This window comes from Ambystoma mexicanum, chromosome 10 (genome assembly GCF_040938575.1).
Source record: "Ambystoma mexicanum isolate Mex_15411 chromosome 10, UKY_AmexF1_1, whole genome shotgun sequence".
NCBI classification, from domain to species: domain Eukaryota; kingdom Metazoa; phylum Chordata; class Amphibia; order Caudata; family Ambystomatidae; genus Ambystoma; species Ambystoma mexicanum.
Window position 1 is genome coordinate 1,022,052,501 of NC_090932.1, and position 19,078 is coordinate 1,022,071,578.

At 49.5% G+C, this 19,078-nt stretch overlaps 1 protein-coding gene across 1 annotated transcript in view; it reads right to left on the reverse strand.

Annotated features, from left to right (window-relative positions):
- Positions 1-19,078, reverse strand: part of EIF2B5 (eukaryotic translation initiation factor 2B subunit epsilon) — a 900,599-nt gene that overhangs the window by 425,067 nt on the left and 456,454 nt on the right. Inside the window, exon 10 of the mRNA XM_069618834.1 lies at positions 603-719. Within this exon, the coding sequence (XP_069474935.1) occupies positions 603-719 (117 nt within the window). The remainder of the gene's footprint in view (positions 1-602; positions 720-19,078) is intronic.

The window sequence follows — 19,078 nt, forward strand, 5'->3', positions numbered from 1 at the left end:
CAGACCTATACCAAAGGTTGGGTTCCGTATTGCCACAGGACAGGGCTGGTGTAGTCTCCCACAGGGTTACTACATACAATCTTGCCTACCACTGTGCAATCAAGAATTCGTTAAGTCAGAGTATATCAATATCCATTCTGCTAACCCCGGAGTGGCTTGCAGGGACTTTTCTTCACTGGCCACTTCAGTTTCTCCTACTCTACTACTTGCTTTCTTTCTTCAAGGGTCCTTTTTTCTGTTTGTTTGCTCATAGTGTTGAGGCGGCAATCACAGTAAGACTGCTGCAACATTGGACTTATTACTTTTTCATAGAGTACTCTTTTGCAACATACTTTTAAATGTCGCTGCAACGCAAAGGCTCAGAAACTCAATTCTGATTCACACCAAAATGCACTGGCAACTTTAAAGAAGATCTTTACAAGTAAAAAACAAATCTCCAATTTTCCCCAGTTCGCTGTTCCTGCTGAACCTGCAGTTACAGTGCATACGGCCCTGGGGAAGAGAAACCCTTTGCTCATGCTGAATCAACTATTCATACTACACTAAAGGGTTGATACACAATCAAAATGAGCAAGCACCAATGAAGAAGGCTTCTCACTCACCCCATAGACTCCGCTGCAACGCCTCCTCTTCCTCGTCCTCCACTGCCTCTTCATTTAGGTCAGCTGCTTTCCAAATGTAACCTTCACCTTCTACTCCAACTTCATTTGTGTTGTAACCTGGAAGGAAACGCAGGGCGTTAGGACAGTTCTTTTGAAGCCCCATCCTTGACTTCATCAAAACCATTCAACTGAGGCAGTAAACAACTCCACTCTTAGTAGAAGGCTGTACCACCTGAGGTTGGCGTAGCGTAGACAGAGCATTCAGGCTTATCTTAGGAGGGAGAGAGAGGACTGTAGAATCAGTACAAAGAAATTGTAATACACATCGTCCAAAGAAACACTGAAACACTATGTATTGTAAAAATAAATGATTTAAATACAAGTAGGCCAGGATAAATCTTGGTGGAAATAAGTACAATCACATTTTATGTAACCATAATTATAAAAACACAACACTATGCTTTAAAGTACACAGACTAAAGCATAGACCTTATTTATAAAACAAACAGCATTTCTAATCAAGTCAGACCTTGGTATACACATTCAGTATAGGGCACACCTATTATTGGAGAGTAAAAGCATACGTTACTTTCAGATTACTTCACAGTAATACAAGGGTAGTAGACCCTATCAGTTGTACGGTGACGCTCTGCAAGAAGAACAAGTTACTTACCATATCTGGTAACGTTCTTTCGATGGGATGTTACTCCGATGTATTCCACATCTATGACATGTAATGTCCACAGCTGTGCTGCTTCGGAAGATTTTCGGCAGAGGGCATCCTGCGTCGAGCCGATGTCTCTCGAGGGCCTCTGTCGAGGGTCGATGTCACCGGATGTTATATATAGGACGCACGGCGCCCGTGGCCTCAGTTGTAGTTTTTCCCAGAACGTGGGGCACCAATCTCCTGCCAGTATGACTGCAGATAGCCTTGCGTAAAATGTAAGCTGCAATCGCATAGGAAATTCTCCAGAGTGGCAGGTTGGGAGGGCAATGTGGAATTCGTCGGAGGAACATCCCATCGAAAGAAAGTTACCAGATATGGTAAGTAACTTGTTCTTCGAGGGGATTGTGTCCTCAGACGTATTCAACATCTATGAAAACAGCCCAAAATAAAATCCTTCAAGAATTAGCCAAAATAACTCCTAGTGCTACTTTTAGTGAACCCAATCATGACGGCAATAAGGAGACAGTTTAAATCTAAAATTATATCTAAAGCTTCCACTGAAGGAGAACAATCTCCTCAACAACCCCAAGTTAAGTTTAATTTCAAAGAACATACTGTAACAGATATTTGTAACATTATGCGAGCCATGCATCCGACTAGTTGTCCAGGTGAACTTTTACCATCTAAAATCATATTAGAAAACAAGGTTATGTTTGCCCCTTTTCTCTGTCGCTTTGTAAATTCCTCTTTTCGCACCAATCACATTCCCCCATCTATAAAACATGTAGTAGTCACTCCTCTGTTAAAAAATGTTGGTCTAGACCCTAATGATGCTGCAAACCTCAGACCAATCACTAATCCCTCTTTTTTCTAAAACTTGTGGACAAAGTAGCTACACTACAACTGCAGGCACATGTGGCAGAAAGAAATATCTTTCACACTAAACAATCAGGGTTCCGCAGCTTTCATGGCACCGAGAGTGCCTTGTTGGATTTGCAAACGCACATGCTATCTGGACTGGAATCTGGCAAGTCGGGCTGCTGATGCTACTCGATTTATCAGCAGCCTTTGACTTGCTAGATCACAAGATTCTGTTAGATCCCATGTCTACTGTTGGAGGTCTCTCAGTGGAGGCAATAACCTGGCTCAGGTCATTCCTTGAGGGACATAGCTCCCGAGTGCACTGGTGTGAGAGCGACTCTGATGCTGAGATCACCATTTGTGGAGTCCCTCAGGGGGCTTGCCTCTCCCCCTTGCTTTTTAACATTTACATTATCCCATTATGCTGGGATCTCGAGAATTCAGACCTCCTTTTCTGCAACTATGCAGACGACTTTCAGTTGGTACTACAGGTCGGTGGAGACCACAGTAAGGACCAACAAAACTTAGATCGGGTCTACCAGATGGTAAAAAGCTGGATGACAACCAATTGGCTCTGCCTTAACGCCACCTAGACAGAGCTAATATTATTTGGTCCCAGATAAGCTAGAGAAGAACTAGTTACTCTTACCTTGTAACGTTCTTTCGATGGGATGTTCCTCCGACGTATTCCTTATCTTAGATATAAATCCTTCAGCTTTGCTGGCCTCGGAAAATTTTTTCGCCAGAGGGCGCTGCGCGTCGATGATCGCCGAGTCGATGACCCTCGACGGCCTCCGTGCCGACGTCGACGTCATCCTGCCTATAAAGGCCGCGCGCAGCGTCCGTTGCTCAGTTCCGTTTTGTAGTCCCCAGTAATGTTTTTGGATTAGACTAATCACCTTGAAGGAGCATAGGCTGCAAACCCACAGGAAGTCATACTGCGGGGATGGATGGGAGGGTCGATAAGGAATACGTCGGAGGAACATCCCATCGAAAGAACGTTACAAGGTAAGAGTAACTAGTTCTTCGAAGGGATTGTGTCCTCCGACGTATTCCTTATCTTAGATAGACTCCCATAGCAGTGGTATTGTGACTGGAGGCGGGAGTAATAAAAGTTATGTTACCCTTCCAGAATGGACAGAGTGTAACACAGCCTTGCCGAATCTAGTTTCTTGACTAGAGGAGGAATCCAGGCTATAGAATTTGGTAAATGTATGTGCGGACGACCATGTGGCAGCCGCACATATATCTCGAATTGGCACCCCTCTTTGAAGGGCTGAGGATGTTGCGATACCCCTGGTAGAATGAGCCCTTAGATTTTGAGGAGGCTCCTTTCCTGCCAATTTGTAGCACTCCAGAATGGCTAAAATAATCCATCTGGAGATGGTTTGTTTTGTTATTGGAAGGCCCAACTTATGTCCTGCATAACCTACAAAGAGTTGGTCTGCTTGTCTGATCTTAGCCAATCTGCTGATATAGAAGCTCAAGGCTCGCTTAGGGTCCAGCCTGTGCAGTCTCTCTTCCTCCTTCCCCGGATGAGGAGGAGGGTAGAAAGAAGGTAATATAATCTTCTGAGTGATGTGAAACTCCGAGACTACCTTCGGGAGGAAGTTAGGCTTCACCTGAAGAACAACTTTGTCCTTGTAAAAGATTGTATGTGGAGGTTTACACGATAAGGCTTGCAACTCGCTAACCCTTCTAGCAGATGTCAATGCTATTAGCAAAACAGTTTTGAGGGTGAGAAGCTTCAATGAACAAGAGTGTAGTGGTTCAAAAGGGGCACCCTTTAGGAAGTTTAAAATTAGGTTTAAATCCCATAAGGGAACTTGAAAAGGTTTCGGGGGATAAACATTAGTTAATCCTTTTAGGTATTGTATTACCAATGGAATTTTGAAGTATGAAGGCTCCTCTGCAGTGCGCTTAAAGATTGATAGCGCTGCGAGATAGCCCTTAATTGTGCCAACCTGTAGGCCTGAATTAGCCAGGTAAAGTAAGAATGACAACACCATAGGTGTACCACAAGAAAAGGGTTCAATATTCTTTTCTCTGCACCAGCTGCAAAATTTGTTCCAACGGCAGCGGTATAGAGTTTTAGTTGCCGGCCTTCTGGCCGAAAGCAACACCTCCATAACATCATCCGGAAGGTCCCAATCCTTGTACCTCAACCTTTCAGACACCAAGCGTGAAGGTTGAGGGTCTTGATGGCTGGATGGAGAACCTGACCTTCCTTCTGCGAGAGAAGATCCTCTCTGTATGGCAGTCGAATTGGAGGGCAGATGGACATGTCTAGAAGGTCCGGGTACCACGTTCTCCTGGCCCAATCCGGGGCAATTAGGATCATGGTCTTCCGAAACCTTCTCAACCTCCTGATCATTTGAGGAATGACAGGGACCGGAGGGAACGCGTACAGAAGTGGGAACTCCCAGTCCACTACGAACGCATCTCCTAGAGCTCCTCTCGGGGGAAATTCCCTTGAGCAAAATCTGTCGCACTTCCTGTTGATACTGGTGGCGAACAGATCCACTTGAGGGGTTCCCCAAAGGGCGAAGATCTCTTGAAGGACTTCCTGAGCTATCTCCCACTCGTGAGATACTGTGCTCTGCCTGCTCAGAGCGTCCGCTGTCAAGTTCTTCTCTCCGGCTAGGTGAATTGCCGATAGAGAGATTCCTTCCTGAATTGCCCAAAACCAGAGCTGCATCGCCTCTCTGCACAGTGGTAGTGAGCCTACGCCTCCTCTTTTGTTGAGGTAGTGCATGGCCACTGTATTGTCCGTCATTATTAGGACGTTTCTTCCCCGTACAGACGGCAGAAAAGCCTTCAGCGCTAGTCTGATGGCTCTCAGCTCCAACAGGTTGATATGTAGTCTGGACTCCGATGGAGACCAACGACCGCTGATGGTCAAGTCGTTGGCGTGAGCTCCCCACCCCGTGAGTGAGGCATCCGTGACTACTGTTATCTCCGGCCATGGTTGCCAAAACATTTCTCCTTTCAGGATGTTCTCCCGACAGGCCCACCACTGAAGGTCTCGGGCTACTTTGACCGGGATCCGAAGGAGATCTGTCATCCTTCCTGAGAACTGTGACTACTGAGTTCTCAGTGCCCACTGGAGGGATCTCATTCTCAGGCGAGCCTCCGGCACGAGGAATATGCAGGATGCCATGAGGCCTAGCAACCTCAGAAAGTCGTAGGCTGGGAGATATTGGGCATTCTGAAATCTGATGACCATCTGCAGAATATCTCGAGCCCTCACCTCTGGTGGCAAGGCTTTTCCCAGGGAAGTGTCCAGGACTGCTCCAATGAATTGGAGTCTCTGTGATGGTATCATCTGTGACTTCTTTAAATTGAGGGAGAAGCCCAGCTTGTGAAGGAAGTGGCAAACATAATCTAGTTGTCTCTGAGCCTGTTCCGAAGATACAGCTCTGATCAACCAATCGTCTAGGTAAGGGTAGACATGAATCCCTTCCCTCCTTAGACTTGCAGCCACAACCGACATTAGCTTGGTAAAGACCCTCGGGGCGGAGGTTAGCCCAAATGGCAGAACTCGAAATTGATAATGAGAGCTGCCAATTGCGAACCTCAGGTATCTCCTGTGCCTGGGATGGATCGGCACATGGAAATAAGCGTCCTGGAGGTCTAGAGATACCAACCAGTCCTGAAGCTGGAGGGCCTGAAGGATCTGAGAGAGAGTCACCATCTTGAACTTGTCCTTTCGGAGGAATTTGTTCAATTCCCGTAAGTCTAAGATGGGTCTCAGTCCTCCGTCCTTCTTCGGTATTATGAAGTAGGGGGAGTACCAACCCTTGTTCCTTTCCGCTACAGGTACCAGTTCTATGGCACCTTTCTCTAGCAGGTCTAAAACCTCCTGCAAGAGGAGCGGATCTGGAAGCTTCAAAGGGTTGTTCCCCGGTGGATGACTCTGAGGGATATGTAGGAAGGGCAGGCAGTAACCTTGGGCCACTGTCTCCAGAGCCCAAGCATCTGACGTAATAGCCTGCCATTCCGTCAGATGGTGAGTTAACCTGCCCCCTACTGGTGTTCTGTGAGGGGAGACCTCAGAGTGGTTTTGAAGCGGCTGATGCAGTTGCCGAAGGTAAAGTGGCTCCTGCTCCTGCGGGTGCGGCTTTCTTTCCCCTACCCCGTCCACCACGGGTAAATCTTCCTTGGCCTCTTTGAGCCGGTCGTCCCCTGCCCCTTCCATATGAGGAATAGTAACGAAAGGACCGTCCTCTCCACGATGATCCCGAAGGACGAAAGGTATTCTGACGGATAGCAGCTCCCAATGACTTGGCTGCTGCCTTGGACGTTTGCAGTTTCTCCAAACTGTCATCCGCCTTCTTTCCAAAGAGGGTAGAACCGTCAAAGGGCATATTCAAAAGCCTGGTCTGCACGTCAGAGGCAAAACCAGACTTCCTCAACCACGCATGCCTGCGGATTGTGGTACTTGCCGCCATGGCCCTGCTGATACTGTCAGCAGAATCTAGGCCAGTTTGTAGGGTCTCGCACATCGCATCTTTACCATCCCTGATGATGTTTAAAAATGCGTCCCTTTCCTCTCCTTCTTGGAGGCAGTCAGCCGCTGATGAAGCGCACTCCCAAAGGGTGTGGCTGAACCTAGCGAGCGTACAGGTCGCGTTAATAGACTTTAACGCCATGCTACAGGCAGAAAAAACCTTCTTAGCCATGGCATCATACTTTTTGTCATCCCTATCCTGCGGAGCAGTGGGGTATGCAGATGTGCTGCCTGATGAGGTTGCAGCCTGTACAACCAAGCTCTCAGGAGTAGGGTGTTTTGACAAATATTCAGGGTCAGAACTAGCCACCCTGTATTTTGTTGACAGTTTTTTATTTACTGCCGGGATAATTTCTGGCGTTTCCCAGTTTGTCAAAATCCTTCTCTGTAGAGCAGAGTGAAATGGAACCACAGGATCCTCCTGTGGGCCCTTGTCCAGTATGTCAGTGAGGTCATCCTGCTGAAAGGCAGGAGAAGGTGCAGACCAACCCATAAATTCTATGATTCTAGACATCAGAGCTCTATATGGAGTCTCCGCATGTTCTCCTGGGTCTGGTTTGATAAATTCTGCTTCAGGAGAAGTGTCCAAGCCACTAGCTTCCTGAAGTGCATCCTGAAGATTTTTTAATCTTCCTTCCTCAGAGGCGAAAGTCTCTGGCTCTGGTGATGTGGTCCTCTGTAAATCAATATCTTGGTCTGAATCCTCCCTTTCCTCAAAAATCGAGGTTAAAGGGGGATACATTGGTTTTTGGAATGGTATAAACCCCATTTCCAATGCAGAAGGAGCCATCATCACAGGCCTTGAAAACGTCGATGTCGTCGACACCGACGTGAAAGTACTCGAAGGCGCCGTGAAAAGCGTCGAGAAATGTGTACTAGGCCTCGAAGAACTCGAAAGGATCGGAGTCCTGCTCGAGAACGACGTCGACGTTCTCGGCGTCGAGTCGGAGGTCTTTTGTCTAACCGTTGGCTGTGGAGTAGCCGTGGTTCTTTCCTTCACCGGCGTCGATATCGGCGTCGACGTCGGCGTCGACTCGATCGACTGATGCGCCGATGAATCCTTCGACAACGGCGTCGATGGCGCCGACCTCTGTTTCGAAGGAGTTTTCGACGATGGCGTCGATGATGCTTTATCTCCCGATGGCTCGAGGCGCTTTCGGGTTGACTTTTCCGCCGGGTACTGCGACTCGCGGCGTTTAGATTTTTTGGGTTTTTTACCCGGGGTATCACCCTCAGCTGTCTTCGAGGGGGACGAGGCCGCTTTCTCGAAGACGCTTAGCATCTTTTTCCTGAATTCCTCCCACTCAGCTTGCGAGCTGCGTTTTGTGGGGCAATGAACTCTCTCAGGAGAACTCGACGAAGATGACGAAGGGGATCTCCTACGTCTCTTCTTCGAGTGTCTCGATGTCGACGAGTGGTGGGAGCCACTTCGTGATCTAGATCGAGAGTGTTTTTTATGGTGAGGAGACGAACGTCTCGACTCTACCGAAGAAGCTTTCGAGGAAGTTAAAGTTGACCTACCTCTCTCGAGCTTCCCCCTACGCTCCTTCAAGGCTTTCGCCGTCATGGAAAGGCATTCCTCACACTCCGAACTCTGGTGCGTGATTCCCAGACACCACAAACAGACCCTGTGAGGGTCCGTCAACGACATTTTCTTCCCGCAGTCTCGGCACTTTTTGAAACCGGACCGAGGGGTCGTCGGGTCGGAGGAGGATGCCATCGATATCGAGGTAAATAGTAGTTATTATATACGTTATCTTGACGAGAACTGAGCAACGGTGTTCCGAGGCACAACGAAGCGCGGAAAAACGGAACTGAGCAACGGACGCTGCGCGCGGCCTTTATAGGCAGGATGACGTCGACGTCGGCACGGAGGCCGTCGAGGGTCATCGACTCGGCGATCATCGACGCGCAGCGCCCTCTGGCGAAAAAATTTTCCGAGGCCAGCAAAGCTGAAGGATTTATATCTAAGATAAGGAATACGTCGGAGGACACAATCCCTTCGAAGTTGGGTTCTCAGTACAACAGTTTTCTGGTTGATGGATGTCAGATACCAGTGGTACCCAAGGTTAAGACCTTGGGCACCTATTTGGAGGCCAGCCTAGACAACAAGGCACACGTTGACGCCATTGTGAAAAGCACTAATTATCATCTGAAAGTGCTTCGTCAAGTGGCTCCGTTGGTTTCAGAGGATAACCGCAAACAATTAGTCCGGGACTTAATATTGCCTAGAGTGGACTATTGCAATGCTCTTTTGGGAGGGGCAAATAAAGTAGATCTACAAAGACTTCAAAAGATTCAAAACTCCGCGGTACGCATCGTTTTTCAGATGAAGCGTCTAGAGCCCACATTTGTAGCCAGGAGTCGTCTCCACTGGCTGCCAGTCTCAGCTAGAATACAATTCAAGCTCTTGACAACCTGTCATAAATGCATCTACGGTGACGCACCTATATATCTTAAGACCAGGCTAAAGATATATGTACCTAGCAGATCTCTTCGCTCAGCTAAGACCTGCTCTCTACCCGTAGATCGAGTAAAAAGAGCTTGTGGTAATGGCCGCGCCTTTCATGTGCAGGCCGCACAGTCCTGGAATGCCCTTCCGGCATCTCTACGCAATACAACCAATCTTCTGATTTTTCGGAAACAGTTGAAGACCTTTTTATTTTCATAAAATCTAATCCAGTAACATGGTTGTACTAGATAGGGCCTACTTTCCTTCTTCTGGCGCCTGGATGCCTTCGGGCTTTGGCGCCTTACAAATAAAATAACATAATATAACATATGACAGGCTCCCAAAGCAGTACCAAACTATGAAGGTGGGAAAAGAATTTAGAAATTTAGAATATCCAAATCAAATGGCGTAATAAAGAACCGCCTTACCAAAGGCCAAATCCTGCCCATGGATTGAATCCAGGGCATAATGTTTGACAAAAGTATGTAAAGAAGCCCATGTGGCTGCTTCACAAATATTCTGAATAGGAACAACCCGCTGAAGGGCAGTGGAGGTAGCCACGCCCCTAGTAGAGTGAGCGTGTGATCCTACCGGAGGGTCCTTACCCCTCCAAACGGTAACACTCAATAGTGATAATCCACCTGGACAAGGTATGTTTGATAACAGCCTGGCCCAACCGGTGTCCATCATAACCGATAAAGAGCTAATCGCCCACTCTGACCCGGGACATCCATGAAATGTAAAAGCACCAACCTATGGAGCCTCTCCTCATCCTTGCTAGGATGCAGAGGAGGATAAAACGCTGCAAGAACTACCTTCTGGCTTAAATGAAAATCAGACACAACCTTCGGCAGAAAAGTAGGCTGCATCCAAAGGACAACACTGTCCTTATGGAAAACAGTAAAGGGTGGCTTGGCTGAAAGTGCCTGCAACTCACTCAGTCTGCAAGCGGAAGTAACCTCAACTAAAAGCACTTGAAAGCCAACAGTCTCAAAGGACAAGAGTGCAAGGGCTCAAACGGAGCACCCATCAGAAACTTCAAAACCAAATTCAAATCCCAAATCGGCACCTGGAAAGGGGACGGCGGAAATACATTAGTCAGCCCTTTTAGAAACTGTGAAATCAAAGGGATCTTTAAGTAAGAACACTCTTCGGACGATTGCTTAAATATGGACAGCGCCACCAGGTAACCCTTAATGGTACCCACTTAGAGCCCTTGCGAGCTAAAGAAAGCAGAAACGTCAAAAACATAGGAATGGAACATTGGAAAGGATCAACATTCTGTCTCCTGCACCAGTCGCAGAACTTACGCCAATGGTACAGGGACACTGTTGCTGGCCGCCTGACGGAAAGCAACACCTCCATCACATCATCTGCGAGGTCCCAATCCTTGCATCTCAACCTTTCAGATACCAAGCGTGAAGGTTGAGAGTCCTGACCTCTGGATGGAGAACCTGACCCCCCCACCCCCTCCCTCGAGAGCAGATCCTCTCGTTAAGGAAGACGTTGTGGAGGGCAGATGGACATTTCTAAAAGGTCTGGGTACCACGCTCTCCTGGCCCGATCCGGAGCCACATGGATCCTGCGGGTCCCGAACCTCCGCAACACTTCAGGAATAACGGGGACTGGAGGAAACACGTACAGCAGCGGGAATGACCAATCCACCAAGAATGCGTCTCCTAAGGCTCCTCTCCAAGGAAATTCCCTTGAGCAGAATCTCTCGCACTTCCGGTTGACACTGGTGGCGAAGAGATCCACTTGCAGGGCTCCCCAAAGGGCGAAGATCTCCAGAAGGACTTCCTGAGCCAAATCCCAATCGTGAGAGACTGCGCTCTGCCTGCTCAAAGCGTCCGCTGCCACGTTTTCATCTCCGGCCAGATGAACTGCTGAAATCAAAAGACCTTGTCGATGGCCCAAAACCAGAGCTGCATCGCCTCCCTGCACAACGGGATTGACCCTGCCCCACCTTTTTTGTTGAGGTAATGCAAGGCCACTGTGTTGTCTGTCAAGATCAGAACACTTTTCCCCCGTACAGTCGGCAGAAAAGCCTTCAGGGCAAGCCTGATGGCCCTCAGCTCTAATAGGTTGATGTGGAGTCTGGACTCCGACGGAGACCAACGACCATTGACTGTCAGCTCGTTGGCATGCGTACCCCATCCTGTGAGGGAAGCATTCGTCACAATCATCACCTCCAGCCACGGTTGCCAAAACGGTTCCCCATTCAGCAGGTTCCTTCCGTCGACCCACCACAGAAGATCCTGTGCGACCGAGATCGGAATCTGAACAGGAGCCGACACCTTGCCCCAGAACTGGGACCACTGCAGTTTGAGAGCCTATTGCAGAGATCTTATCCGCAGTCTGGCCTCCGGCACCAGAAAGATGCAGGATGCCATGAGGCCCAGCAACCTGAGGAAGTCGAAAGCCGGGAGACACTGGGCACTTTGAAACTTGTCCACCATCTGCACAATGTGATGAGCCCGGACCTGGGGAGGCAAACACTTCCCCAGGGAGGTGTCTAGCACAGCACCGATGTACTGGAGCTGTTGGGAAGGTGTCAAATGCGACTTCTTGAAATTCAGGGAGAAGCCCAGCCGGTGGAGGGTGCAGCAGGTGCAACCGGGATGATCGAACACTTGCTCAGGAGAGCACGCTCGGATCAGCCAGTCGTCCAGGTAGGGGTAGTCGTTAATCCCCTCCCCCCCGCCTGAGGTACGCTGCCACCACCACCATGAGCTTGGTGAAGACCCTTGGGCGGAGGTCAAACAGAATGGCAGGACCCAAAACTGAAAGTGCGAGTTGCCAGCCGCAAACCTCAGGTACTTCCTGTGCTTGGGATGAATCTGCACATGAAAGTATGCGTCCTTGAGGTCGAGAGACACCAACCAATCCTGAAGTTGAAGGGCCTGGAGGACCTGAGAAAGAGTAACCATCTTGAACTTGTCCTTTCTGAGAAGTTTGTTCAACCAACGCAAGTCCATGATGGGTCTCAACCCTCCGTCTTTCTTGGGAATCAAAAAATATGGGGAATACCATCCCTTGTTCCTCTCCGTCACAGGCACCAGTTCTATGGTGCCTTTCTTCAGCAGGGATAGGAATTCCTGCGCAAGGAGCGGATCCGGATGCTTCAAAGAGAGCTTCCCCAGTGGATTGTTGTGAGGCCGCTGAAGGCAGAGAAGGCAGTAGCCGTGGACTATGGTATCCAGAACCCACGCATCTGAAGTAATGGCACGCCATTCTCCGAGATGCAGTGCTAGCCTGCCGCCAACCAGCGAACCATGGGACATGGCCTCATGACCGAGATGTAGCGGTTAAGGCAGTGCCTGAAGGCAAAGAGGCAACTGCCTGAGCGGCTTTGGCACCACGAGTTCCCCGACCACTACGGGTACCTATTTGCTGCCCCCTTTGACTGGCAGCCCCTCTCGATCTACCAAAAGAGGATTAGTACCGAAAGGAACCTCCCCTCCATTGCTGTCCCCTAGGACGAAAAGGCGGAGGTTGTCGCACTGCAGCGCTCAAAGACTTTGCTGCAGCTTTGGAGGTCTGCAACCTCTCAGGGCTCTCGTCAGCCTTGCTGCTAAACAAGTGAATGCCGTCCAAGGGCATGTTCAGAAGACAGGATTGCACATCCGGGGCAAAACCCGACTTCCGCAACCACGCTAATCTGCGTATCATGGTGCTTGCAGACTTGGACCGGCTGACACTGTCTGCCGTGTCCAAACCCGACTGAAGGGATTCGCACATAAAATCCTTGCCGTCTTGCACGAGGGCCAGAAAACCATCCCTCCCCCTGACCCCCAGGAATATGCTAAGCCAAAGAAAGATGCACAGTTCCACAGAGTGCGTAAACTTTGCCAAGGCACACGTGGAGATGGCCGACTTCAACGCCATACTCCCCGCAGAAAATACCTTCCTTGCCCAACCATTGAGGCGCTTGTCGTCCCCATCAGGAGGGATGGTAGGGTACGCAGCCTGCTTCGAGGAGGCCGTAGCCGCCTGCACCAGCAAACTCTGGAGTAGGGTGCGCCAATAAGAAGAAGGGGTCACTACTGGATGGGCGGTATTTTTTCGGAAACTACTAACTGCCGGTAGACTCTCTGGAGCAGTCCAAGCCGCCGCCACCCTCCCTTACAAAGCCATGTAAAACGGCTATACCAGGTCAGTTGACGGACCCTGATCCAGGATATCCATCAAGTCAACCTGAGCAAACGCCACGGGGGGTGGGGGGCAGACCACCTCAAGTACTTAGTAACCCTCGACATGAGACACCGATAGGAAGATTCATCATGCGCCCCAGGCTCAGGCCGGCCAAACTCCACCTTCGGAGAGGTGTCGAGGCCACTGGCGTCATGCAATAAGGGAGTAGTTTCTTACCTGTAACTCCATTTCTCCAGCGTTGGTATCTTTCATGGATTCACATGCTTAGAATATTCCCCGTCCTCAGACTGGGAACCCTCGGTACACATATATAGTCGTTTCCTATAGGAAAAAACTTCCGACACTTGTGTGTCCTATCCACGTCTACGTCCTCTCCGGGGCTGCCCACGCAAGCCCCGTTGGACGTAATGGTATAAAAGCCCCGCCCCCGCGGGTCCCGTCAGATTTCGGCCCCTCCAAAGTAGAAGGGGGGAACCTGCTTATGCACATATCTAGCACATTGCATTCCAGGGAGGCTGGTGGCCGCATGTGAATCCATGAAAGATACCAACGCTGGTGAAATGGAGTTACAGGTAAGAAACTACTCCCTTCTCCAGCATTGGATCTTTCATGGATTCACATGCTTAGAATAGATTGTATAGCAGTATCATTGAAGAAAGAGGAGAGAATGCAATGTAACCTACATTTACAAAAACCACTCCCAGTCCAAATATGTATATATGTGTGTAAGCAGCAACATATTTTCTGATATAAACATATTCATAATTATATATATATAGATATATAGATATATATAGATATATATATACACAAGCCTATATATATTCATGTACTTAAAAACCGACACATCAAGGAAAAACAAACATAGGCAAGGTAAGAGAGAACAGGTTCACCGTACTTGGCTTACCTCATTGAAACAGATGGCGCAGCACCGCCCTTCCCATCTGTACTTCATCCGCGTGCTGCCTTTCCAGGCAGTAATGGCATGTAAACGTGTGTGGGACAGACCATGCCGCCGCCTGGCAGATGTCTGTCGGAGGAATTCCTGCCCATAGAGCCGCGGAGGAGGCTGTCGATCTCGTGCAATGGGCTCTAGGGCGTCCTTGTAGAGGTCTCCCAGCCTTGGAGTGACTAAAAGTAATTGCCGAAGAGACCCAACGAGCCAGGCCTTGCTTGGAGATTGCCCTTCCTCTCGTCGACGGACCGTAGGCAATGAACAACTGTCTGGTAGTTCTGATATCTTGCGTCCTTTACAGGTAAAATTTTAACGCCCTTTTGACGTCCAGAGTATGAAGGGCTTTTTCCGCCGCCGACGACGGGGACTCAAAGAAAGTAGGAAGGGCCAGGGTCGCGTGCTTGTGATAGACTGTCGGTACTTTCGGGATGAAAGTAGGGTTAGTTGATAAAATTACTTTGTCCTTAAAGAACCTCATATATGGAGGATCTATGACCAATGCCTGTAATTCCGACATTCTTTTAGCCGATGTAATGGCAATTAAGAAAGCCAGTTTCCAAGATAGGAACTGCATGGATGAAGAGGACATTGGCTCAAATGGAGGCTTCATTAAGGCAGCCAACACCACATTTAAACTCCACGACGGTGGGAACCGTTTCGTAGGGGGAAAAGTTCTAGAGAGACCCCTCATGAAATGTTTCACCAGTCTGTCACTGAATAATGGTGAAGACTGTCTCCTCCTCGTAAACCTTGAAATGGCCGCCAAGTGCACTTTGATGGACGATGATGACAGCCCACTCTCAGCTAGGTGAAGAAGATACGGAAGAATTTGTTCAGAGGTTACTTCTAAAGGCTGAATTTCGTGCTGTGTTTGACACCACGTACAGAACCTTTCGCCATTTGCATATGTATGATTTGTTAGTCGAGGGGGCCCTAGCCGCCTGCAGAATCCTCCGGCAATCCGACGAGACTTTCAAGCTGCCAAACACTGAAAAGTCAGGAGCGATGCTGTTAAGTTGAGGCTGTCCGGATTGTGGTGCCACACCGTTCCCTTGTCCCTGGACAGTAGGTTCGGCACTTTCTGGAGAGTTATAGGCTGTTCCAACGACAGATGTAGGAGGTCGGAAAACCATGGTTGTCTCGGCCAATACGGTGCCACTAGAATGACCCGGCATTTGTACCTGCGAATCCCCTGGATTGTCCTCCGTATAAGGGGGAACGGAGGGAAAGCGTACAGGAATTTGTCCGTCCAGGGAAACGAGAACGCTTCCCCCAGGGATCCTTTTTGAGGCCATCTGCTCGCGAACTGTTCGCATTTCCTGTTTTCTTTCGTTGGGAAGAGGTCGATTGAGGGGGTCCCCCACCTTTCGAAGATTATTTGTAGCTGACCGGTGTCCAGCTCCCACTTGTGTATTTGAGCCATTGTCCTGCTCAGGGAATCCGCTTGCACATTCTTCACACCCGGGAGATGGTAAGCCACTAAGGATATGTTGTGTTTCAACGCCCAGTGCCAGATCTTTTGAGCTTCCGCTGAAAGGGTCCTGGATCTGGTGCCGCCTTGCTTTATCAAGTAGAACATGGCTGTCGTGTTGTCTGTCAGCACTCTTACTTTTGATCCTTTGATATGTGGAAGGAATGATTTCAAGGCCCATCTCACTGCCCTCAATTCCAGCACGTTGATGTGTAGGTGCGATTCGGTCGAAGACCATCTGCCCTGGGTTTGATGATCGTTCATGTGTGCTCCCCAGCCCGTCAGAGAGGCGTCCGTTATGATGGTGTTCTGAAATTCCGGCTCTTGTAGAGGAACCCCTCTGTCCAGGTTGTGAAAGATTTTCCACCATTGGAGGGATCTGATGACACCCTCGTCGTCGACGGTTATCCTGTCTGACCACCGGCCCGTGGCCTGCTTCCATCTGTCCGACAGGAACTCCTGTAGAGGCCTCAGGAACAAACGGCAGTTTGTTACTAGGTGGATGCACGAAGCCATGGAACCCAGGATTGCCACATATTTTCTCACGGAAAATGTGCTCTGTAGGCGAAGTTGACTCGTCAGTTGTTCGATCTTCAATATTCTGTCTAGGGACGGTTTCACTATTCCCGAGTGGGTTTCGAATTGAGCTCCCAAGAACTTCAAGCTCCTTGAGGGCTTTAGCGAAGACTTTTCGAAGTTCACTGCGAACCCCAGTCGTTGCAGAAGATGTAAGGTGGCTTGTACGCCGTCGTTGGTCGACGCTGGGGAGGATCCCCTCACAAGCCAGTCGTCGAGGTTCGGGTATACATGATGCCCTCCCTTTCGCAGCCAGGCTGCCACAGGTGCCAAACATTTTGTAAACGTTCTTGGGGAGGACTTTAGACCAAATGGGAGCACTGCAAATTGGTAGTGTGTCTGACCTACCATGAACCTCAGGAACCTCCTGTGTTTTTGACACACCGGAATGTGGAAGTACGCGTCCTGTAGATCTAGTGACGCCAAAAAATCGTCCCTTTGGACGGATCTGATCACCTCCTGCAGTGTAAGCATTTTGAATTTTTGACTCTGTAGGGTCTTGTTGAGGTCTCGCAGGTCGAGAATAGGGCGCCATTTTCTGTTTGGCTTCTTTACCACAAAACACCGTGAGTATACCCCTAGGCCTTTCTGCGATGCAGGGACTAATTCGATGGCGCCTTTCTGTAACATGAGTGTTACTTCCTGCCGCAAGATGTTTAGATGTGGCTGGGATAGGTGTATTGGTGGACATTTTGGAGGTTTGCATTTGAATAGTAGGGAATGTCCGTACCTCACAGTGTCCAAAACCCACTGATCTGTTGTGATGGTCTCCCATTCCTCGTTGCAGCTTGACACTCTTCCTCCCAGAACGGTACGCTTCCCGTCATTGCTGGTCTTTCTGTTTGCTCGTCGACGACGAATAAGTTGGTCGTCTCTTGGAAGACTGGAAGTTTCTGCGCCGGTTTGAGGTCTGAGAGGCGCGTCTATATCCTTGGGAAGGATACGCTGATCTACCAAAAGATCTATCCCTGGTTGCTGAGAATCTTGAGTTCCCAGATGCTCCTCTAAAGGGACGAAAAGAACGAAAGGGCTTACCACTCTGGAGAGAACCCAACGAGCGTGCTTTATCTGAGTCCTCCTTCATGCCCTTCAGGGCCTCGTCCACCTTTTCTCTGAAAAGAAGATCACCTTCGAAGGGCATGTCCAAAACATTATACTGTACTTCGGGTCTGAAGTTGGTGCACTTAAGCCAAGCCTGGCGTCTTAGAACAACTCCGTTATTTATTTGTTTAAAACCCGAATCTGCCAGGTCCACCACTATGTTAATAGCATGATTCGATGCCTCTTCGCCTTCTTGAACCAGGGACATGGGCCTACGACACCACCGAGTCCGGTGTAGGTTGAGCCGAGAGACACTTCGGTGTAGAGTCTGGTACTTTAAATTTCTTTTCAATGCGGCCTTTGACAGCCGGCTCAGAAAATTGGTGACGCATGGTTTGGACACCTTCTTTCCAGACATGGTCTAAAATGGGTATTGAGAATATTGAGCGTCTACTCTTGCCCATATGGTCAAAAAGAAATAACAGTCCTTTTTCTCCTCCTGTTGGACCAGGCCTAACTCCTTGCCCGCTTTTTCCATCATAGAATGAAAGTCACCTATATCGTCCGGTGGTGACGGGTGAGTGGGACTCTTTGGTGTTTCCATTTCCACATCCGACACCCAGGATGGATCCCTAGATGGTGAGAGAGATATATCTGACGCTGACCCGTGGTCAGATAGGGAGTCCGAAAGCTCACCTTCCTCCTGGACTGCTGGAGTAGTTGGAACCCCGATCGATCTGGTCGGGCGGTGTGAAGGGCCAGGCTCGTCGACGGGGGGTGTCGACGGTACAGGTGGAAGCCTTTCGTCCAGCGATTTCAGCAGCGAGTGTAAGGAGGACAGTACCTCCATGGACAGGGTCGCCTGAAAGCTTGGAGGTTGGGTAAACACCTGAGAGCAGGTTGCTCCTGATGGAAACCTGGCTCGTAGACCGAGGTCCTCCGGGCTCACAATTCTGAAGCAGTCTTCTTTCGAGGCAATTGACGCTGCCTGTTCCTGTAGCAACGTGTCAGGTAATCCCATATCAAATACCTCCCGTCTCCAGGCCAGAACTTCCGTCGACGAGGACATCGTTCCGCTGGGTTGATGACGGGTGAAATCGACTGCGTCAGCGGCAGTGAGGACACCGACTGGTTCGTCGTCGTTGGGCCTGCAGGTGGTTTAGGCAGTCCCGCCTTCACAGCGCTCTCCCTGCGTTTATCCGAATCTCTACTCGTGGCTGATCTGTGTTGATCGCCCGAGGAGGATTTAGGCCTCTCCTTTCCTTTCTTTGACGAAGTTGACGAAGATGTCTTTCTTGCAGAGTCTTTAGAAGAGTCCTTAGAAGAGTGACTTCGTGGAACGTCCTTTTCCGCAGGTCGTGACTTCTTAGCCAGGGGTTCCGACGAAGTTGAGCGTCGAGGGGCTCCTGAAGTTTTCGCAGAGGCCACGCTTCGCACAGAGCCCACCTCTGACTGAGGGTACGCTCCCGCACCGTCATTTAACCAGGATACCAGCCGACGATTTCGATCCTTCAGGGTTTTCTGGGAAAAACTTTTACATATATCACACTGGTCTGCCGAGTGGTGAGGGTGGAGGCAATAAATACAGTCTAAATGGCCGTCCCCCTCGTAAACCTTCAATCCGCACGTGGCACACGGGCGAAATAGAGGTTTTCCCGACATTCCGATAAAATTAACAAACTCACAGGAGTTCGACAATTCAAAAAATCTAGCAGTAGAGACTACGCGAGGAGATCCCACTATCTTTGGAGACGGTTGAAATCTGACGGGACCCGCGGGGGCGGGGCT